Source organism: Microtus oregoni, unplaced genomic scaffold (genome assembly GCF_018167655.1).
Source record: "Microtus oregoni isolate MIOR12 unplaced genomic scaffold, Mior012 000005F_ref0000423, whole genome shotgun sequence".
NCBI lineage: Eukaryota > Metazoa > Chordata > Mammalia > Rodentia > Cricetidae > Microtus > Microtus oregoni.
In genome coordinates this window covers 44205383-44226772 of record NW_024543064.1, presented here as the reverse complement: position 1 = coordinate 44226772, position 21390 = coordinate 44205383, and the positions used below count along the sequence as shown (strand labels likewise).

The window sequence follows — 21390 nt, the reverse complement described above, 5'->3', positions numbered from 1 at the left end:
GGTCATCTTTTACCTTTGCCATCTACACTATAGTCTGATCCTGAAGTCTGCACATTCCAAAGCTAGCCCACGTTGGTAAAAATATGTATTCTGCCACCTTCTGGCTGTGTGACATGGGGCAAGTTATTAGGCTTTGTATGCATCCGTTTCTGCCTCTGGAAATGAGGGTGGGAATAGTGCCCACATCAGTGGTGATCATTAAATTAGTTACCACATGAAAGTCCTTAGTGCTGACTGCACATAGAGGAAACCTAAGTATCAGGGGTGTGTGTGTGTGTGTGTGTGTGTGTGTGTGTGTGTAAACCAGAAATAGCAGTGCCAACAAACTGGAGCCCTACCCAAGATACATAGACTGCTTTTATTTAAAGCGTCTCAGAGGGCACACACTACAACATGGGAGGAAGCATGTGTGTGTAAGATCAGTGATCCCGTCTTTGTTCACCAGCTACACAGTCCTCCAGAGGAACCCAAGGCCAGAGAACAAGCAGGAAGCGAAATAAAAACAGGAGCCCAGGCTTCAGAATGACAAAAGTGGACTGCCTCGTGCCTGCGGGCATGTGCACAGTGTGTGTTTGTTAGAACAGTACCGGGTCTGCAGTGCTGGGACTCACGTCCTAAAACCATTCTTGGGAAGTTTATCTATCACTCCGTCAAGCGTTCATCCTGTATCTATTCCACATAGACTGTTGAGTGTTCCCTGGGTGTCAGGTACTGTAGTAAAGACGGGAGACTTAAAAATCAGCCCATGTTCCTTTTTGGACCCAGGTCTCCTTCCATGCTAAGACCTCTAACAGTTAGGTAAACAGACAAGCATTAGGGAGTGATCCCAATAATCCAAACATAGTATCACAGAGAAGTTTCTCCCAAAGGAGATGGCTATGCCAAGGTCTGGATTTGGACAAGAGACCTGCTAGAGAAAGACTGGCAGGATAAGGATGGATAAGACAAAGGCCTGTCGGGTGGAGAAGAGTAGAAAGACAGGGCTGTAGTCTGTAGCTTGGCAGGAAAGAGAATGTGGTGGAGGGATTCAGAAATTGTGACATCCAGCCTGGCGGTGGTGGTGCACGCCTTTAATCCCAGCACTCGGGAGGCAGAAGCAGGCAGGTCTCTGTGAGCTCTAGGCCAGCCTGGTCTGCAAGAGCTAATTTCAGGACAGGTTCCAAGGTTACCGAGAAACCTTGTCATGAAAACCGGAGAGAGAGAGAGAGAGAGAGAGAGAGAGACAGAGAGAGATTGTGTCATCCTGCTGTGTGTGCACAGTCCCTGGGGGGAGGAGCTGGATATCATAACAAGTGTGATGAAAAACCCACCAGATGTAGTCCAAGGTCACTTGATCACTGTGTGTGATGAATGTAAGAACATAAGAGTGGACTGGGCGGTGGTGGCGCACGCCTTTAATCCCAGCACTTGGGAGGCAGAGGCAGGCGGATCTCTGTGAGTTCGAGACCAGCCTGGTCTATAAGAGCTAGTTCCAGGACAGGCTCCAAAACCACAAAGAAACCCTGTCTCGAAAAACCAAAAAAAAAAAAAAAAAAAAAAAAAAAAAAGAACATAAGAGTGGAAACAGCAACTTGGCTGTGAGGGAAGGCTATATACAGACAGAGGCAGGTAGACCAGAATATGGTCTAGTCAGAGAATCAGTGTTTCCTTGTGAATGCCTGGAGGTCACAGCAGGGGTGGGGTGGAAATCAAGGGTACTGTTACAGCAGCCGGTCAGTGTCCACCAAGGGCATTAAAGGCTTGTTTGCTAGAGCAGTGCTATTGGGAAGTGATGGTGCCTACCAGGAGGTCTGTAGAGCCCCGGAAGTGTGCCCTCAAAGGGAACTGAGAAGCTGTACACTCTTCTCCACACTTGCCTTTGGCTTGCTAGCCAGAAGGGTGTGGTTTATCTCTGCCACACACATTCTACAATCGGCCATTGGCCGAAGGCAAGGGGTCAAGAAACCATAATGGAACCTCCATGCTTGTGAGTCAACATAAACCTCTTATTGGCCTAGATAGCTTTCCTGATACAATGTCTCAGTCGATAGCTCAGGCTGACCCTAAGCATGTGGTCGTCCTGAAAGCTAGCTAGGGTCACGGGCACCTTTTCTAAACTGACTTTCTCAAACTCTTGATACTGTAACAGCAGGAACCAGCTCACACACCAAACTTGAACACCTGGAGTCTCAGCTTCGAGACAATGTGTTGGTGCCTGTGTTGAAACCAGAAGACGAGCAAAGCACAAGTTTGGGAAATGTGCCACACAGATTATGTCAACTCGACACAAGCTAAACTTATGTGAGCAGTGGGAGCTTCAACTAAGAAATAAGATCTAGCTGTAGGACATTTTCTTAATCAGTGAGTGATGGCAGAGGACCCAGCCCATTGGGGATAGTGCTATCCTTAGGCTGGTGGTTCTGGGTTCTGTAAGGAGGCAGGTGGAGAAAGCCATGAGCAAGCCGGTAAGCAGCCTCTATGGTTACTTTTGCCAGTAAGTAACTCCTCTGTGGCCTCTGCATCAGCTCCTGCCACCAAGTCCCTGCCATTGTTGAGTTCCTATCCTGACTTCCTTTGATAGTGGACAGTGATGATTAAGTATAAGCCAAATAAGCCCTTTCCTCCCTACCTTGCTTTTGGTTGTGGTGTTTCATCACAGCAGCGATAACCCTAGCTAAGACAGGAAGACCACGTTCAACACGACCGCATGCAATGAGCATCTTTGTAACGTTACCACATAGAATTCAAGGAATGAGTGAGCTTGAAAGATTCTGTTCCAGCAATGACAGAAAGCTTTCTTTGGCTGTTCCCAGGGGCTGGTGTTGGCTTCTGTTCCATGAGTGGCATTGTGACTGGAAACGGCACATTCTCTGTGAAAGGGCTCAATATGGTTCCCTGTCGTGACACTCCCTGTACCATGACTTGAGTTAGTTTTCCCTCACCTCACTTGCTGCAGCTCAGAAGGGCGGCTCGGGGTCCTCTTGGTGCCTGTCTCGTGGTAGACGCTCAGGGGACTTTGCAGGCTATCCAATCCATACCCTGTGAAGCAAATCCAAGCAGGAAGACCAAATAGTGAAATGAATTCCCATGTTTGTAAGCTGCTGTCCCGTGGAGAAGGAGGGGAAACCATGTGGCAAGGAGCGGCTGTCAGAGCAGCAGGCAGGGGCTGCTGGCTATTTTTTTTCCCTCTGCAGTGATTTCGCTGTTTGTGATTGCCTCTGATTTGCTCGCATTCCGCCTCTGCCACTCGGTTTGGTCTCAACTTCATCCAATATTTCTTGTTACCATTTGGGGACCATCTGGACCTCAGCAGTGGTCTCCCCAAGAAGACATAGCATCAAGGGAAGTGACGGACTCTGCTGTGTATCCTGCCCTCCGCCTGAAAAGTGGGCTGAGAGCCTGTCAGCCCGCTGACAGGAGCCAATTTCACATTCCTGTGGCTCCCGTTTGCTCCCTTTGCGAGTCCTGAAGCCATGCCAAATCTTGTTAGGAGGTTTGGAAAACTCCTTGAGTTTTGGCTAATGTGGATGCAGGATAATAGATTTTTAAAAGGAGAAGAAAGGAAGAAAAAGTTAGGAAGAAATAACTGCAGGCTTTTGGAAACCATTCCTGTTTGATTTCTAGTTGTCTCATCTCACTGCCCCTGTATAAGTCTGCTTGCTCTGTCTGAAGCCATTCAAAACAGCGGAGCCATCTCTGCCTGTTCTTCCAGGCAAAAGAGGGGACAGGAACCTCGGAGTCCTCCTGTTGATGTCACATCTTCTAGCTTCCAACTGAGGTCACAGATTGGATATAGGTCCCAGAAGTCTGTGGGAATGTGCGTGCAACACAATTCCTCCTGCAAGGCCACACCTCCTAATAGTGCCACTCCCTTTGGGGGCCATTTTCTTTCAAACACTGACAGATCAACAGCTCACAGCAGAACGGCTGAAAGAGCTTCCTGAGAAAGACCCCACTCCGAGTGACCTAAGGACCTTCTGGAAGGGACTCCTTCTGGAGGATTTCCTCACCCACCTCCAGGGCCACTCTGGGTGTTCAACTCTAACACATCCACTCCCATCCTGTAGGCACCCTCAGCCCTGCCCTGCACACACACTAAACTCTTGGGAGCTGAAAAACATCGACACCATCACACCTGCCAAGCAAAAACTCCTGTTCCCTTCCCCCTTCCTTCTTCCCGCCCTCCTTCTATCCCTCTTTTCTAACTTCTTTCCTTTCCCCTATATCTCTCCCTGCCCCTTTCTTCCCTCACTCCATCCCCTTGTCTTCATCCCCCCTTTTCCCCTTCTCCTCCTCCCCGTTCCTTTCCTCCTCCTCCATTTCTCCTTTCCTCTCCCTCCCCTTCCCTTTCCCCCTCTCCTTCCCTCCTCTTACATTCTTCCCACTCCCCCTTTCCCTATTTGCTCTTCCCCTGTCCTCCCCTATTTTCCCTTTTCTTCCCCCTATAATCTACCTTCTCTCATCGTCCCAGACTCTTAGAAAGGGAACTGGTACACTGTGGTTGTGCTCTGTGCACAGCAGTATCTACACTGTTTGCTCCATGCACACCCATCCTACAGGCAGCCTCAGCCCTGCACACTCATCCAGTGGGCAGCCTCAGCCCTGCACACCCATGCGGCTGGCAGCCTCAGCCCTGCACACCCATGCGGCTGGCAGCCTCAGCCCTGCACACCTATCCTGCTGGCAGCCTCAGCCCTGCACACTCATCCAGTTGGCAGCCTCAGCCCTGCACACCCATGCGGCTGGCAGCCTCAGCCCTGCACACCCATGCGGCTGGCAGCCTCAGCCCTGCACACCCATGTGGCTGGCAGCCTCAGCCCTGCACACCTATCCTGCTGGCAGCCTCAGCCCTGCACACCCATGTGGCTGGCAGCCTCAGCCGTGCACACTCATCCAGTGGGCAGCCTCAGCCCTGCACACCCATGCGGCTGGCAGCCTCAGCCCTGCACACCTGTCCTGCTGGCACCCTCAGCCCTGCACACTCATCCAGCTGGCAGCCTCAGCCCTGCACACCTGTCCTGCTGGCACCCTCAGCACTGTTTCCTCGGTTGCTGAGCAGAGCTTTTCCTGGCTGTCTCCTAAGAAGTAGAAAGTGGCCATCTCCTCTCTGCTAAAGGTGGTGTGGCGCCCACGCTGCTAGTGTCCCAGTGAGAATCGGTCTTAATTAGTATGTGCCTTGCTTGTTAAATCACGCACCCGGGAAGTAGCATGCGTGCAGGTACCTGCAATCACTAGGTGGCCTTAATACTACCTACCTGTGCACAGTTACAAATCACTTAAGTTAATCCATTTCTCCTGGGCCCTCTAAATGGATAATGGAATTGATTCCTTTGCAGCCGTGGCCTAGGTCCTAGTTTAGACCTAAAAGCCTTGTGCCCCCTTGTATACACACTCATGACCACTGCAGACAACGAGGACCACACATCTTGGCCCTGCTGAGAACACAAACCATGTATTAGTTAGTCATCATTGTGTCTCTGGCACCTGCCTAGGTCCTGGCAGGTGGGAAATACGCTGCCAATGTTTGCTGAAGGCATTAATTAATCCATTACCTAATCAATCAAGATGCCTTTGGTTCTCCCAGTAGGATGCTCCCTGATTATTCCTGAAGAGAATTCATTCCCCAGTACAGCAATTTGAAAAGCCAGCAGCACGCCAGAGTCACTGAGGACCCGTGGAAGCCTGGTAAACAAAAAACAGTTCCCCTTTACCCTCTCCTCCAGCAGAATTGGAGATCAGAGGCTGGGGCTCAGGTCTTAGAATTTTGTAAATGCCTCCCTACAGGATTGTGTTATGCAGCCCAAGATTATATTATAAACCATGTCAAGTTCCTGACTTGTCAGCTATAAATATGATTTCATCATTTTTGATGTTTGTGCCCACAACCTATCTCACCCACAGTCATTTTTACTGCAAGAGTACCATCAATCTGATCCCCCCCTCTCCCATCCCTCAGTTGTGGAGCCGTCATACCCCTACTATGGGAAAGGAAGCTCCCCAAAGACATCTTATTTCAGTGTCTTTCAGGAGATCGGGGTACAACTATGCCGAAAGAGTGGGAGAATATAGTCCCTTAAATCTCCTCTCAGGATGATCAGGTCCTGGTATACTTGTCCTGTTGAGCTTTTAAGAGCGAAATGCAAAGTAGATAGGGAAAAAAATACCTGAAGGAAAGTCAAGAATTGAAGATAATTGCTAAGCCAAGCTGTAACTCAGTATTAGGTGTGAATAAAAGCAAGTGCTGGGTGTGTGGGAAGCAAGGGGCCAGAGTCTGGGTCCTCGACATGAGTCTTAGCTGAAAAAGGGAGCATTGCATAGAAAAACCTCTCCGCTAGCCAGATAGAGTACACAGGAGGAGTCTGGAGCATTGGCCAAGCCAGAGTCAGACAGCAGAGGACCACAGGTGTCAGAGATAACACCTGGATGAAGATGGTCTGGTGACATTGTCTATGAACAAGGCCAGAAGGAGGAAACAAGCCATGAACAGACTAAAGATTACTCATTCCAGTCCCAGACACCTTGTAACAATAGTGTCTGCACACTATAAAACCCATGTAGATACATTGTTAAAATGAACCAAGAGATAGGAGAAGATGATACTAAATAATGACTCTTGAGTTATTGAACGTCTACATTGTGTGTAATACCAAACAAGGCTACACATCCATCCAAGACTTAGAGAATGGCTCTGTATCACTACCTAAAAATGTAGGAAAGAGTCATGTGGCCAAGAGGTGGCATGACCAGCTCCTGGATGTACGTATCTCGATTCCTAGACGTATTCACCTAGATTCCTAGACTGAACTTCTTGTGAATGTACAGAAATCCCCCATCACGCCTCACCTCTGGAACTCCCCAGAGGCCACCTCTTCTGTCACCAGGAAGGTGACAGCCACACGCCTATGCTGGAAGTCCTCCCACGGTTTCATTATGTGGGACATGGTGAGGCTTTTATGAGACTCCACCACGGGCTGTTTTTCAAATTTATTTAATTCATCCATCATGTTCTGAAGCCATTTGCTTTTTTATATTGGACAGATGTAATGAGATTTTGGACACTAAAAAATGTTTTTATTAAAAGTTATGACCCAGAGCTAGTGGGTAGGGGCCCTGCCATAAATCCCCAGGAGTGTGTGGATTTATAAGGGATGTAGCGACATAACCTCAACCTTCTAGGCCACACCACAGATTACATGGAATCCTAGACTATTGCTGCAGCCCCACACACCTGTGGCTAAATTACAATCCTAATAATGATCGGCACTAACAGTAGTGGAAGTGGTATTTCTGTAGCTATTGTACATTGTGACTTTCCATCTCGTCGTCACCACAGGTGAGTCATGGTGAGACAGACCCTGGTGGAGACAGGTAACAGGATTAGATGGTTGTTCTGAGTGGCAGGGGTCCTGGGTGTGTTGATTCTCCTGTCCTGCTCTACACACTGTGGGTGGAAATGAGGAAAGTGGCGTTCAGGATTTCTGTGGACAGAGCAAGGGTGACGTTGGCAAATGAACAGTGTTTTAAGAGTGGGCAACAGCCCCCCCCGCCACCATTCCTCCATTGCCAACACTGAACCATACTCAAAATTAGGAAGCAAAGCCAATCTCTCTGTACATGCGCAGTGCCTCAGTTGGAACGCTAGTAGACACAGATCCTATTAATATTGAGCCTCTTGGAAATACTCCAAAGAATAATTAGCTTGTACATATAGACTAAAACAAGGTTATTAAAATATGCATGTGTAGTAGATATTATACATTTTGTATAATACAGATTATAGTCAATAGAATTGAAAGTTAAGAGACTAGTTAGCTTTGGCCAACTGCCAGCCACTTGTTAAGCCACGGATTCATTCATTTCTGTTGGGCAGTGTTATGTATTAGACCCTTGGGAGCTGCGGGGCCTTTGGGAATGAATTGCACACACGAGAGAGCTCTCAATAGGGCAGGTGGAACTGAGGTGCTGAGGACTCCAAGAGGAAGAAGTTGCATGGCAGAAGTGGCACTCAGCTGGGCTTTGGAAAGTGGGGAGCACTGAGCTTACTGGGGTGGGAAGAGCTTGCTGAGCAAAGAGAACAGCTGGCACAAGAGATGGGCACAAATGGTTGAGGGTGTGTGTGTGTGTGTAGTTAGATGTGTGTGTATGCATACAGATATGACAATGTCATAATGGAACCCATTGTTTTGTATACTATTGATAACTAGAACAGTTGTCAATAACAAAAGTTGAGTTTGACATCACACGAGGGCACATCTCCCCTGTCAGTGATGACTGTGCACTGTAGACACCTTGCTCTTACCCAGCGACAATGCTGCACCTCGCTGAGTGGCGTGCACAACTGCAGGAAGATGGACTTTAGACACGCAGGCATGCTGTCGCTGTATCTCCCCATCAGGCCTGTGCTTTATCATCTGGTTATGTTGGAAACACATCCCGGGGTTTTCGCCATACATCAGCATCAGCTCCCGCCTCCTGCGACCACGAGAGTGTAAACCATAGCTACCGTCATCATTAAACCCATAAATCCATGTCATTTGTGTGTCATTCACTCCATCCTCATTCATCATCCCTTGCACTTGCAGAATAGCCAGCCGCTGGAGGATTTTGAAGAGCGTTTTGCTGCAGCCACGCCGGTAAGACTGAGAGGGCCCTGTCTGTTTAACTGTTTCATGTTGCTGGACCATCACTCATTCCATGCTCATCAATCATGCCTTGTGGTTGCAGAACAGAAGTCTGTCAGAGGACTTTGATGAGCTTCTTGAGGCAACCAAGGTAAGAGCTCCAGGGTCCTGTTAAATTAGAGTCCTTCTCGTTATCCTCATGTGTGCCATCATGTCCTCATCCACCTGCGTAAATGGTGATTGCTCTGCTCTGCACTGCCCCGGTAGGTGCCCATTGCAGTGTTCACAGGAAAACTAAAGATGCCGTGGGGTCCAATATGTACAAACAGGGTGTGTGTGTGTGTGTGTGTGTGTGTGTGTGTGTGTGTTTGTAACATAAGGGGATCTGGAAAGAAGATAGCACCCCTTAGTTTCGCTCAGCCAGTATTTTAGAGGCCTTATAACACATTCCAAGGGGAGGGGGCATACAGGAAAATCTTTATTTGTGTCCTGACAAAGGTAAGGAGGCAGTGAAGAAAAGAAAGGTGAGCTTGGGAGGAGCTCACACAGAGGCCCAAAGATGAATTTCCTTTCCAATCCCCTGTACCCTGCACTCCTTAATGCTGCATGGACTGTCTCTGTCTGTTCCATAAAGCATCTTGAAAATGGAGGCAGGAGCATGCTGTCCTTGGGCCTGTGTCCCCGCTCTTGGCTCAGCCATTAATCAATAATAAGAATTCCTATACACTTCCTGAAGGATCCCAGGATCTCCTGCTGCCAAAACATAGGGATTTTTGAGCCTGTGAGAGAATGTGTTGTGGGGGTCAGTCTGTGGCATTTCATCCCACTTCAACTGTGTCACCAAAACTTCCCCTCAGGGAATTTCTAGGGCTACTCGCTGCAGTCATGTTGAAAAGAAGGGCCAGGGGACTAATTTTGAACCAGCAGTTTTAGTGTCCTATATACCTGAGAAACTACCATTTGTCTATATAAAAGTGGCGGGGCCAGGGCCAGGCCTGATGGAGATATTGAGGGGCTTGACCCAAACCTGTCAACCCCTTGTCTCCATCACTGACCATGGCAGGCTCAGCATCACTCCACCTACTGTTGGAAAATACCCAGTATCTTCTAAAAGAAACACATCTGCTACATGCAGCTACTACATCTCTGCTTGTGTGGTGGATGGGTCCCTCTTCTATCATAAGCAGACATTTGGAGCTGAAGCCGCAAACAACCTCCCATGGGTGTGCATCCCACAGGTCTCTTGGGAACCGGGGCTTCTGGTGGGAAGATGTCGCAGAGCTAACTACCACCATTAAGCAAGGCTGACCAGGGCTTGGTGAAATCAACAGACAGATTGAAAAGGGGTTTGGTTGCTCCGCAGGGTGACGCACCCCGAGCTCCTTTTCCCTGGCTGATCCCAGGCGGGGCACTCACCTCAGCCTCAGTGAACTGCTCTGTGAAGTACAGACTGTGGCGGATGGAGCTGACTTTCCTGGGTTCAGGGAGTGTCAGGCGTGATGATAACATATGGGTGAGCTTATTGTGAGCTGTAAAGTGTTTTACAAATGTGAACTCTTAGCTTTATTCTCTTGAGGCCTTTAACATGATGGATGAGGACAGTATTTTCAGATGGAACATGGTTTATTAGGTTACAAATAAGCGGCTGGGGTTCACGTGGGGGAGGGCTGTGAAAATAGATACTGTTCCTGATTCTCAATCATACGTGCTTATTCAGATTATTTTTAATTTTATGGCCCAAGAACCCCCTTTTTCTATAAAATTTAATTAACTCGGGGTTCTATTTAAACAGCAAATCCAATGAAACGAAATAACAGCCTATGCTTTATGCTTCCCCATGTTTTTCTCGTTTAATCCTTGAGTGAAAATCATTTGGCAAGAGGAAGGGCTATATCTCAAGAAAGAAGGTTATTTTAAAAGTTGTGCTTAAGGAGAAAATTAGCCAATAAGTTATCTTTACGATGTTAGTAAAAGTATGCCACGAGTTCAACACATTTGAGATGTAAATTGTGTGACTTAATTATTAACTTCATTTTAATATTTTCCCAGAGCTAGAAATAGTCCTGAGCCATTTTATAAGCACGGAGAGCCAAACTCCAGGAAGCCCAGAAGCTTCGGCTGAATTCATTAAGCAGTTAGTGTTTTATGCAGAAGCGGAAGGGACCAAAGGGTAGCCTTCACCATATCAAGTGTAATGCTGCTGGCATGCCAAAGAAGGCTTGCAGAAGAGAATTGGAGAGTCCAGGTTTAGGAGCACACCCTACACGTCAGAGGCCATCAGCTTCTGGGCTGTCCCTGTGTGAGAGGAAAGCTGTTGGGAGAGAGTCAGTGGGGAAGACTCTGGAATGTCCACAAGTGCCCCTCCCCAGCCTTGCTCAGTCCCCTCGCCCACCTCTTCTCCCAGGAGAGGTTCATGCTGGTAGCACCCTTCCCCTTCCCCAAGGTGTTCTTTCTGGCTCGTGGAGTTTCACATGATTTCAGGGTCCTTCCTCGCCTTTGTCACCAGGATTTGGAGACACGCTGTTTCCTTTGGAAAATGCTGACTAAATTCTCTGCCCCTGGTAGACTGGGTTCCAGCTGCCCCACAGAGACTATGGTTACCCTTTCTGTCATGTTACCTTGAAGGGATCAGCCATCTGTGGACTGCCATCCCCAACAGACCATCACTACCTGCAGTTGGGACCTGGCAGTTCTTTTTATGCCCCTAGCATCTAGTTCAGTGTCCAGCATCTTACTCTTCTTCAAGGTTTGTGGGGAGAATGTTGTGTCCTTGGTTAGAAGCAAAACACTTTGTTTTGACATATTCAGAATGGCACACCTTGGGAACTGAACCAGAGTCTAAACACAAAATTCCTTTCTGCCTCATATATACCTCTGCTCATACCTTGCATATAACTTCATAAAGTATATTTAGTGTCCCAGAATTTTTTACCATGACCCTTACAGGGAGTCAGGTATGGAATCGTTCACTTACAGCATCATATCAACACTCAAAATGCATGGGACTTGGACTATTGGAGGTTTCGTGGTTTCAGGTTAGGGATGATTAATCTATAACATGTAAGGAGGTATTATCAGCTCCATCATCCAGCTGAGGAAGTCGAGCTTGGAAAGTGACTGAAAAGGAGAGGACTCAACAGACACACCCAACTGTCGGACCTTCTCCCGAACTCAGAGCTGGCTCATTCATCAGAAGGAATGATCATTCTGCTTTTGGTATAAATTCGATAGATCCAAGTATGGCCAAGTTAGAACCGAATGCCTGTGGGGAGCAGAGTAGCAGGGCAGTCAACCTCTTCCTGGACCTTCTGTCAGCTGGGTGTTGTGCTGGCCTGCATCACGAGGCCTCGCTTAAGATCTGAAGACGAGCGGAAAATCGAGTTTGCTCAGTGGACAGGTTCACACAAAGTGTGTGATTATATGCTTTGCATAATTACGTCGGGGCATTTGGTTCCTGGCCAAAGAATCCCTACGGTCCCTGAAGCTGAAGTGTATACAGATTAATTTCTAAGTGTATCTTAAAAGGGTTCTTCTGCTCTCCGGCCAGACTCTCTCCCACACCCTGTATGATGGATGGGAAGATGGATGGTCTTGTGTCTGCAGGGATGGAGTTCCTGGGAGTGATTGATAGTGTGTGTACTGGGCTGGTGTTGATGCCCTTCCTGGTATTAAATGAAATGTTTTCTTTTCATCCAACCACGTTTTTATCCCAAAGACAGACTTGGGGAAGAATGCACGTTTGACTGCGTGTTCTCTATATAGAAAATCCAAAATCCTGCCCATCCCGACCGGATGACCTTGGTGTAACCTCTGTAACCTCTATGCAGATCAGTTTCTTTACAGAAAATGTGAATAAGGGTCCCTATCTCTCAGGACTAGGGCTGCAGGAAGCATGAACTGAGAAAGGACCTGGTAGGCATCCCTTGTCATTCTTCAGGTGGGGGGTTTTGGATGGGTGGTTTCCACTCTCGAGAGAAACCAGTCATAGGGCTGCGTTTCTGCCCATAGTTTTCGGCTGCATTTGATGGTAGGTCAGGATGAAGAAGTGCTGTTAACGCTGCTTGTAACTCATGAGTGCCACTCATCAAACCCAGATAGACAACTAGACAGAGAAGTAGACTGATTCTGGTTCTATCCAGACATGTTGCCTTGGGACCAGGAGGTGCAGTAGTGAACGACAGGCCTCACCATTCACATGGTGGTCACAGAGGAAAGAGCAGCTCTTCTTACACTATAACGTTTTAAAGCAAGCCCAGCAGCTCACACGATTCTCTCTTGTCTTTTCAGGCTGTGACCCAATTAGAACTTTTTGGAGACATGTCCACCCCTCCTGATATAACCTCTCCCCCTGTAAGTACGCCCTGCCCTCCGAGTCCCACTGCCTGGCCCCTTTTCCCCAACCACACAGTGGCACAGCCTGGGCTTTGGTGAGAGAGCCTGGCTGGTAAATTTCAGCTAATGCTCCTGAGCCTCAGTCTCCCTTACAGTGAAGGAGAAAGAATTCGGATGAATGGCTCTGGTCTGAGGACTAAGTGACACCATGCACTCAGCAACCACAGGACATTGCGGCTTGCCCTTCAGGCTCTAAGAAGGGAGGATGGGAAAGATAGATGGTTTGTGCCTTCCACGAGCGGATAGCTGAGTTGGGAATATGGCCAAGAAACTCAACAGGGCAGGACGCATGAGGGGGGCATGTGTCAGCATCTACCTGACCCCTCATAGCACCTTGGACAGCTAAGGAAAGGAAGCCTCATCTGCCTCATCTTTCCCTTTCCCTCCTCCCTTCCTGCTTCACTCTGTGGTGGCTTCTCACTGGCTTGCCTTTGAGCCTTGTAAACCACATAGGTGCCTCCCCGAGCTACTCAGGACGCTCTGGGTTCACAGCCACAGCTCAGTTACGGCATCTGGGGCACTGTGTGCAAGAGGATGGAGAATGCATGGAGCAGAGAGAGAGAGAGAGAGAGAGAGAGAGAGAGAGAGAGAGGAAGAAAGAGAGGGAATTGAATTAAAACAAAGCAACCTCATAGAATCCTGCCCCTGCAGTAGCCACTGAAAGACCAGAATGTCCCCATCAGCTCCCACCCCACCCCCACCCTGCCTGCTCCCCAGAGATGTGGAGAGAGCAGTCAGCTGCAGCTGTACCAGTTAAGGCTGCTGGGGATGGACTGCCCCTCTGGGCACCACACAGTTGTGCAAACAGAGGCGCAGTGCTATGGTTCCTTGGCGAGGTGCTCCTCCAAGAGAAAGGGCCGTGATCTCACCACCAAGGACAGAGAGCCTGAGACCCTGCAGCCCACAGTTGCCACTGGGGAATCCAGGCACAGCTGCCCAACACCCTGTCTTGTTCCCAGAGAAGCCAGGCCACTCTCCTGAGCCTTTCTCTCCTATGCAACCTCAGGTAACAGCTGGGGTAGGAAACTGGCAATAAAGTACTCTCCCTTCTTCACCCCTGCATTTGCACAAATGAGCAAACTCAGACCCAGGAAGGACATGTGACGTCTTCGAGGCCATGTGGGGGAAAGAGAACAGCTCTGACTATGTGCAAAAATGCTTAACACAGCAGCTCAGGGCTGCATTTCTGGCCCTGAACCCAAGCGCCATCCGAATGGGTGTTTAGTAATCCTCCGAACAATGCCATTCGTCCCGGAAGCTGACGGTCTAAAAATGGCCCTGTCTAATTGCCATGGTTTCAGGATTAATTGCTTGCCCCAGTCTGTTCGAGCGGAGGGGGTGGGGACCAACAAGGATATCATGGCATCCAGCCGGCTTACACTTCATAGGCAAAAACCTATACAGTTAAGAGCTGCTGATATTCCTATTGATAACTCTCACCTTACCCAGCATGCGTCTGACCTTCCTAGAGCTGCAGCTTGGGCCAGATTGGTTCTAGAAGTTCCCAGATACACCGAGGTTCTTAGGTTGTCATCTCAGAAATATTTCCTTCTCTTTTGCAAGGGGGAGGTTCAAGCAAGAGTCTGCACGGCTCCAGAACACTTAGGCCTTCACTCCATCCACTCGCCAAGCTTTCTTTGTTTATTTAGCCAACTGTTTACTGACCACCTAATCAAACCGAGAATACAGTAGGGTCCAAGCGTGTATATTTCAGATTGAATTGACCACTTGCAAGTGGCGAAAGCCGTATATGATGGAATATGTTGGTGGCCTGAAAACCCCCAGAGGTAGTGACTCCAATGGATTTTCATACTGTGCTGAGCATCGACTATATGCCCATGCATGGTGCTTAAGAAGAACTTAATAAAAATAAAAAAATAATCGTTTAGATGCATGGTTTCATTTAGTCCCCACTGCAGCTCTGGAGGGAGGGGGTAAGATAGCGCTTCTGTCCCCAGCCCACAGCTGTGAAGCACATAAGTGACTTGGACTGTGTCTGGTTGTCACTCCCACTCCTCTGCCTATGTGGATGCTAGCACAGCAGGTCTCACGCGTCTGTTCCCTTGCCCCTCTCTGTCTGGCAGACTCCTGCAACCCCAGGTGATGCCTTCCTCCCGTCGTCATCCCAGACGCTTCCGGGGAGTGCAGATGTGTTTGGCTCTGTGTCTTTTGGCACTGCTGCTGTACCCTCAGGTAAGCCCGCCCCTCCTCCCTCCTACTTCCTGTGGGCCTTACTGGGACAATTCACAGAACCAGCCCCAAATCCTATTAGAACACCTGAGTCTGGTTCTCACCTGTGACTCATCAGGAGATGCGAGGCAGCCGTGTCGGTGGACAGGTGGTCTAACACAAGGCCGTGGGTACTGATGTCGCCTGGAAAATTCCAGACTCAGGGTTGTTTGAGAAATAACGCATGACGCACACAGACATAGAAATCAGGTCCGTTTCCTCCTGATTACTACAGCCAAAGGCAGGGAAGATGGTGCCCAGGAGAGAGGAGACAGACCTCTTAAGTTTTTCCTGGGCTCAAGGAAAGAGAGGTTCCTCACCCACATGGACAGCCAGGTAGGACAACAGTGAATTGCTAGTGGGTAACTGAGAAGAGAATGTAGTTTTTAGAGAGTCAGAAAGTATCTTTTTTCATTTTCCAAGTATCCTTTTAACATGTGTCAACTGTATTTACAACAGGGTAAAAATGCTTATGGTCACAGTACTATAGGTAAGTTACAGATTCTAGGGGTTATTCCTTGTGCCCATGATATCTGCCACTCCAGGTAGCTGGGCCATTCTACTTGGAAAGGGCCACTGATGGGAGAGTCTCATTCTTTTAACTGTCTGGGAGCCTAGAGGAATACTGCATCTCCTTCTACCTACCTTCACTGAGTTGGAGGCTCACTATTTCTTTCTTGGCTTTATTTTTATAAACAGCAAATGAGAGCTTGAATATTTTAGACTACAAATCTGCTTGTGCTTTTTATGTAAATAATTAATTTTAATTATATAGTGTTTGAAGCAAATTCTCACTACTAAATATAAACCTTGCTGTTATTGTATGTAAATTAAAAATTCATAGGCTGTGCTGGAATACAGCTCCTCCCCTTGAGTCTAAGATCATCACAAACTTCTAGAAGCTGTAAAGTTGGTAGTGACTGGTTCTTGACTGATAGCTTACTTAGTATCTACAGGCAGCCTAGACACATGTTCATTTCCAAGCTCCCCAGTTGAATTGTTTTAGTTATCTCTGAAATGGCATAGTGATGGTGACTTATTTTCTGAGTATGAAATGGACATTAAAAGGGTAAATTAGAGTGCGTCATTTAAAATAGGAATAAAAATATCTATGGGGAGTGTGCCTGGGCTTGAACCTTGCCGTCACATACTCACACTTGGTCCCCATCGCTCTGTCTATAAAGGTCAGTAATAACGATGATAGACCCCATACTCACTGATCTTCACGTGTGCTTCCTCTGCAAGTATTCTGAGTGCCCACTACGTGCCAGCTCCTGTCCCAGGTGCTTGGAGTACATCAGTAAACAAGAGGGCTTCCCTCTAGCTGGGGGCTTATAGCGTAGTGTAAATCAGTCGTGCAATGCTTTAGAATATGAGAGGTGTGGGGATGAAAAGATGCATAAGGCAGAGACTGAACAACAGAATTCCGGCCAAATGGAGTATGGTCAGAAGGCTGTCTTGAGGGCAGTACCAAGAGGGTAAAGGGCCAAGGAAGCCAATAGGCTTCTTGGTTAAGGGTGTTCCAGGCAGGAGAAAGATGTTTGACCCCTCCTGCTTGCATCCTCTTCTCTGTCAAGGACAGGATGGTGCTAGGTGTGACTCCGTGTCTCCCTTAGCACTCACTCACATTTGATCACAAATGCCCTGGAGACCTTTGTTAGACACAGCACTGCTCTGCTTCATCCCGGGCCAGCTTCAAGAGTGAAGTCTCCTCCTACTTAACCAGCTCTGTTTCGAGCTATCTGGTTTTTGTGGTGCTGTCCCTTCACATTATTGAAAAATCAGAACAGCCTTCATAGCATCATTCTAAAATTGATTTGCGTTAGTATATTTTTGCTTTCTGTCTTTATATAAAATATACTTGAGGCAGTCCTTGGGTGATGACCATGGGAGCCTCTCCCTCTTCACCTGGTGTTTCAATGTCACCAGCTGTAGTGCCTCTGTCCACCGTGCACAGATTTTCTGTCCAGCGAGGAATAGGGAGACAAGGTCAAGAAGGGGCCCAGTCCCACAAAGCGTGGCTGCTGCTGAGGACCCCCAAATCTCCTGGCCGGTCTTGAATCCTGGCTTTAAGATGTTGGGGCAGATAATCTGTCAGAGGCAAAATTTCATATTCGTACCTGCATTGAAAAGACCTTGTGTCGGTATCATGAGAACTGAATGAGATAGCTGAGCCCTTTGGAAAATGCTGGTGTATCGTAGGCACTCCATGTGGAAAAGGCTGTTATTATTTTAGCATAGCTCTGATTACAGAACTCAAATGCCATGTGCCCTGTCCTACCCCATCTTTGTTTTTTCCTTTATCTTCTTGGAACTTTTTAAATGGATATAGTAAAGTTTAGGTCTTTAATCTTTTGGCTCTTTATGGCAGAGGTAGCCTGGGTGGACTGGAGAACATAGACTCTGCCACCAACCAGGTGCAGATGACCCAGCCAGATCTCTGCTGAGCCTAGGCACTTAATGGGTGAAAATGAGGGATGGTGATTTGACCTCCCAGAGCTGTGCTGAGAGCCTTGAAAGTGGTGTCTTCTAGAAGACCTTTGTAATGTTGCATAGAGATATGCTCTAAGAAGTCTGTGGATGCTATGTGCTTCTTATCAGGGGCCCATGCTTTGCTGCTCATATAAGTGGCTTGTGCAGGCTGTCTCCTCATGGAAGTAGAATGTTATACATATAGATTAAACAGATAGTAACAATAGCTCCCCAAGGGGCTTAGTACAAGGACCTGCTCCCCCACCAGGGAGGACTACTGCTTTGTTCTCTGCATCTCTAGAGATTGAATCAGAGCCAGGCATCCAGCATGAATATTTTTGGGTAAGTGAATGAGTCAGATGGGGCAGTGTGTCTAGGAGGCATCATATTAAGTTCTATACAAATACAGAGACACTTTGTTTTCAATATGCTTCTTATAGTTCAGTCTGGTTTTGTTTTCCTTTCCTCAGTCACGGGTAGGGATGTCTCCAGAGCTGGCGGCTTGTTATAAAATGCAATTTTTAACACTTAAAAAAAAATAGCCCCTAGCTGCAAGGTGGGGATGCAGCTAGCCAGCAGCAAAGAGGTTTGTATTACCCAAGCTTGGTGACACAAACAGATGCTTGTTGGCACCTCCTCCTTCCACTGCTGCCCACATTAACAAGTCTGCAGCTAACAAATTGTTAGGTGACTGCAGTGGCCTCCATGAAGCTGCTTGCTGAGACCAATGACGCCGTAGCCCTGATGCTGAGGTATGCCTTCAGGCATGCGTAAGACCTGTGGCTAGACAGCAGTAGCTCCAGGCTTGGGAAGAACTCAGGTTGCACAGCCCTCCTCCCTCAACAAGGAAGATTGGATAAGATCTGTAAACCCCCCAACATGGTGCCAATTACCCAACTCTGCCTTTTTCTCTTCTGAATATTGTACTGTGGTCTGGAGCAGATGGCTTGAAGCCAGAGAGACATGCTAATCACTCTCACCCCAAAATTGTGCATAGCCCATCTGTTAGCTCCCTGTGGGGGGAAGAAAAGAAACAAAATATGGGACAGGGGCTGCCATCAGCAGTAGAATCATCAGAGATCACAGTACTTGTGGATCTTACATAACACTCTTAGAAAAAGATGGTCAAGATGTCCGTCCTCTTGATCCATACACCACCCGGTGCTCATGAGCCAAGCCTTCTCTGAGCCTTCTGCACAAGACAGTGAAGTGCCACACAGACTCCTAACTTGAGGCTCAGAATGCTTCTCCTTGGGATTTTTTTCCTTTGTGTTTGTGTGATGACAATATGCATTCAATAGAAACCACACTGTGAATGTTGATCTTTCCCCAGGGAAACAATATGTGGTTCAGTGCTCTCGGTAGATGCTGGGCAGTCACCAGGAGCAGTGGCTCCCAGTCAGCCATGCAATCAGAAGGAAAAAGGGTCACTCCCTCCCCAGGGTACTGGGCCGCTAAGCAGGCTGTTCAGTAGGTTAGGCCCTGCAGTCTCTTGAGTTTACTGTGGGTTTTCTTAGGTTATAACCCCATCATCAAAGAACAGATGTATTTGTGCTTTAGAATAGCAGTGGGAAGGAGGGTGGTGGCATGTCTGGATAGAAACCTCCAGTTTTTACCCTCTCACTAATGACCCTCACCAGAGTCACTGACGGTCCATGGCTACTTAAGTCGCCACTTGTGAAGCCTAGATCATTCTTTTGATCGCAAATACCGGCAGTGTTGAAACTCACAGATAATAGCATGATGTTCCAACACCATTTTTTAATCAGTAGAATGTCATACTGCTAGTATGGAATTGAAATGAGAAGTGATTTATAATAAAAGCATGTATTTCAATTTAGGAATACTTAGGCATGACCATACTTCGGGACATGATGAGTAATGAGATGATCTGATAATAGAGTCACCAGTAAAAGCTACTGCTGAGAACAGGCGGAGACCAGCCTCCAGCAGACGTGTTTCTGTCTTTGACCACCATTTTCAAAATATCTCTTGAGCATTCCACATAAAATTATATATATATATATATATATATATATAATTTTCCCTTGAGTGTGCAAACTTGTTTCAATTGTGAAGAATCATGGGAAACCGAATTTCTGAGCCATTCAGTCCATCTAGGCTTTACCCATTCGTAGACAGAAGGTGGAAATGTTCGCTATCCTGTGCACTGGTCTCACAAATTATGTCAGCTGTAAATGCTGGTGATCCCTTAAATACCATGAGACCTGTAGTCACCTTAACTTCCCTGTAGTTACCATAACAACTAAAACATCTCACAAATTTCCTCTTTACTCCTAGGGGGCAATCCCCCTGAGAATAATTTAGGTATGTCAAAGTACATCAGAAACGAGCGACCTGCTTGCCACTGAGTGTGTCGGGAGGTCAAGTCACTGCATTCGTGGGTAACAGATGAAACGGTGAACAGATCTGAACTTTGAACAGTACCCCTCACGCCTGGGGATAATTGGACTTGTCTGTTAGGATGTCTGTTTCATTGTTTAAAAGACAGTAACACTGGTTAGAGTCACCAGCAAGAAGTCCTTGTGCCCTCTCTAAAGCTTCCTCCTGGGGCAGCATGGCAGGGAGGTCTAGAAATGACCAGGCTGGGATTGGCGTTTTGCCCTTGAATCAGTCTATTGAGGGACAGTTAAATCTGGGGCTGGAACGAGGTACCCTGTACACCATCCCTGTGGGCTCACCAGAGATACTGACATGAACCATGATGTTATCATTGCCACAACACCTGCCCGTCATCCCTTTAGATGTTGCTAGGATACCCTGAGTCCTCTCCCTTTTTCATTCTGATCTCACTGTGCTGTACCTACAGCTTCATTCCGGCAGCCATTAAAGTGCTTCTTTGGACAAAGCTGGCTTCTCTACCCTTTGCTGTGACTGAGTGGCCACTTGTCTCTTAGGCTTAGGTGTCTATCTAAGTGGCCACTATGCCCCTGGAGAAGCATGAGGACCACTGAAAGAATGTAAAGATTTCCGGCTGATTCAGAGTATGCTGCATTCCATGGTAGCCTGGGCCACAGTGACAATCAGCAAATTACCTTTCCTCCCTGGAGACTCAGTTTTCCTCATCCCTAAATGGACATAACAGTATCTAACATGCAGGGATTTTGTGAGGATGTGGACCAGTGGCCCATGCATCCATAGTGCTCCATGTCCCTGTCTATAAGTTGGGCATCCATTATCTTTGATTTCAGCAGGATGATCTGAAGGCTAAATAATTCTATACTCAAGGTGTGGATGACTGTACCTGATTCAGAGTAAAAGTCTCCAGAGGCCAGACTGGGCTAGGACTGGGGTGTAGGACTTGGGGTGACCACATGAGAAAGACATAAGCCTCCTGAGCTCAGGACATCTACCCTCTAGAGGCAGGGGACCAGGCGACCCTCTCATCGGGAAGGTCAGAAATAGGGAGGGAAACACAGCTTGGGTTGGGGAATAATAGCATTCTTACCATTGCTGAACTTTCCCAGAGTTCATAGTTCAAGAGCTGGAGTGTCTCAGTGGAAGGCAGCCTTGCCTGGGTCTTCTTCACTTTGCCTCTGCTTGGTCAGCTGAGAAGAGTTTCAGTGGCTGAAGCTAACTTTCATTAAGTTTCCCAGGCAGAAGGCAGCAGGCAGCGTGAAACTGGAATGCTAGAACCATTCAGAGGCTGAGGTGAAAAGTCAGACCTCTTCCTCGC

The 21390-nt window shown here is 47.7% G+C and overlaps 1 protein-coding gene across 5 annotated transcripts in view; it reads left to right on the top strand.

The window, feature by feature from the left end:
- Positions 1-21390, top strand: part of Dab1 (DAB adaptor protein 1) — a 1107419-nt gene that overhangs the window by 1068610 nt on the left and 17419 nt on the right. For all 5 annotated transcript variants that reach the window (XM_041652239.1, XM_041652236.1, XM_041652238.1 and 2 more), the window contains 2 exons: positions 12888-12950; positions 15077-15185. In XM_041652239.1, the coding sequence (XP_041508173.1) occupies positions 12888-12950; positions 15077-15185 (172 nt within the window). The remainder of the gene's footprint in view (positions 1-12887; positions 12951-15076; positions 15186-21390) is intronic.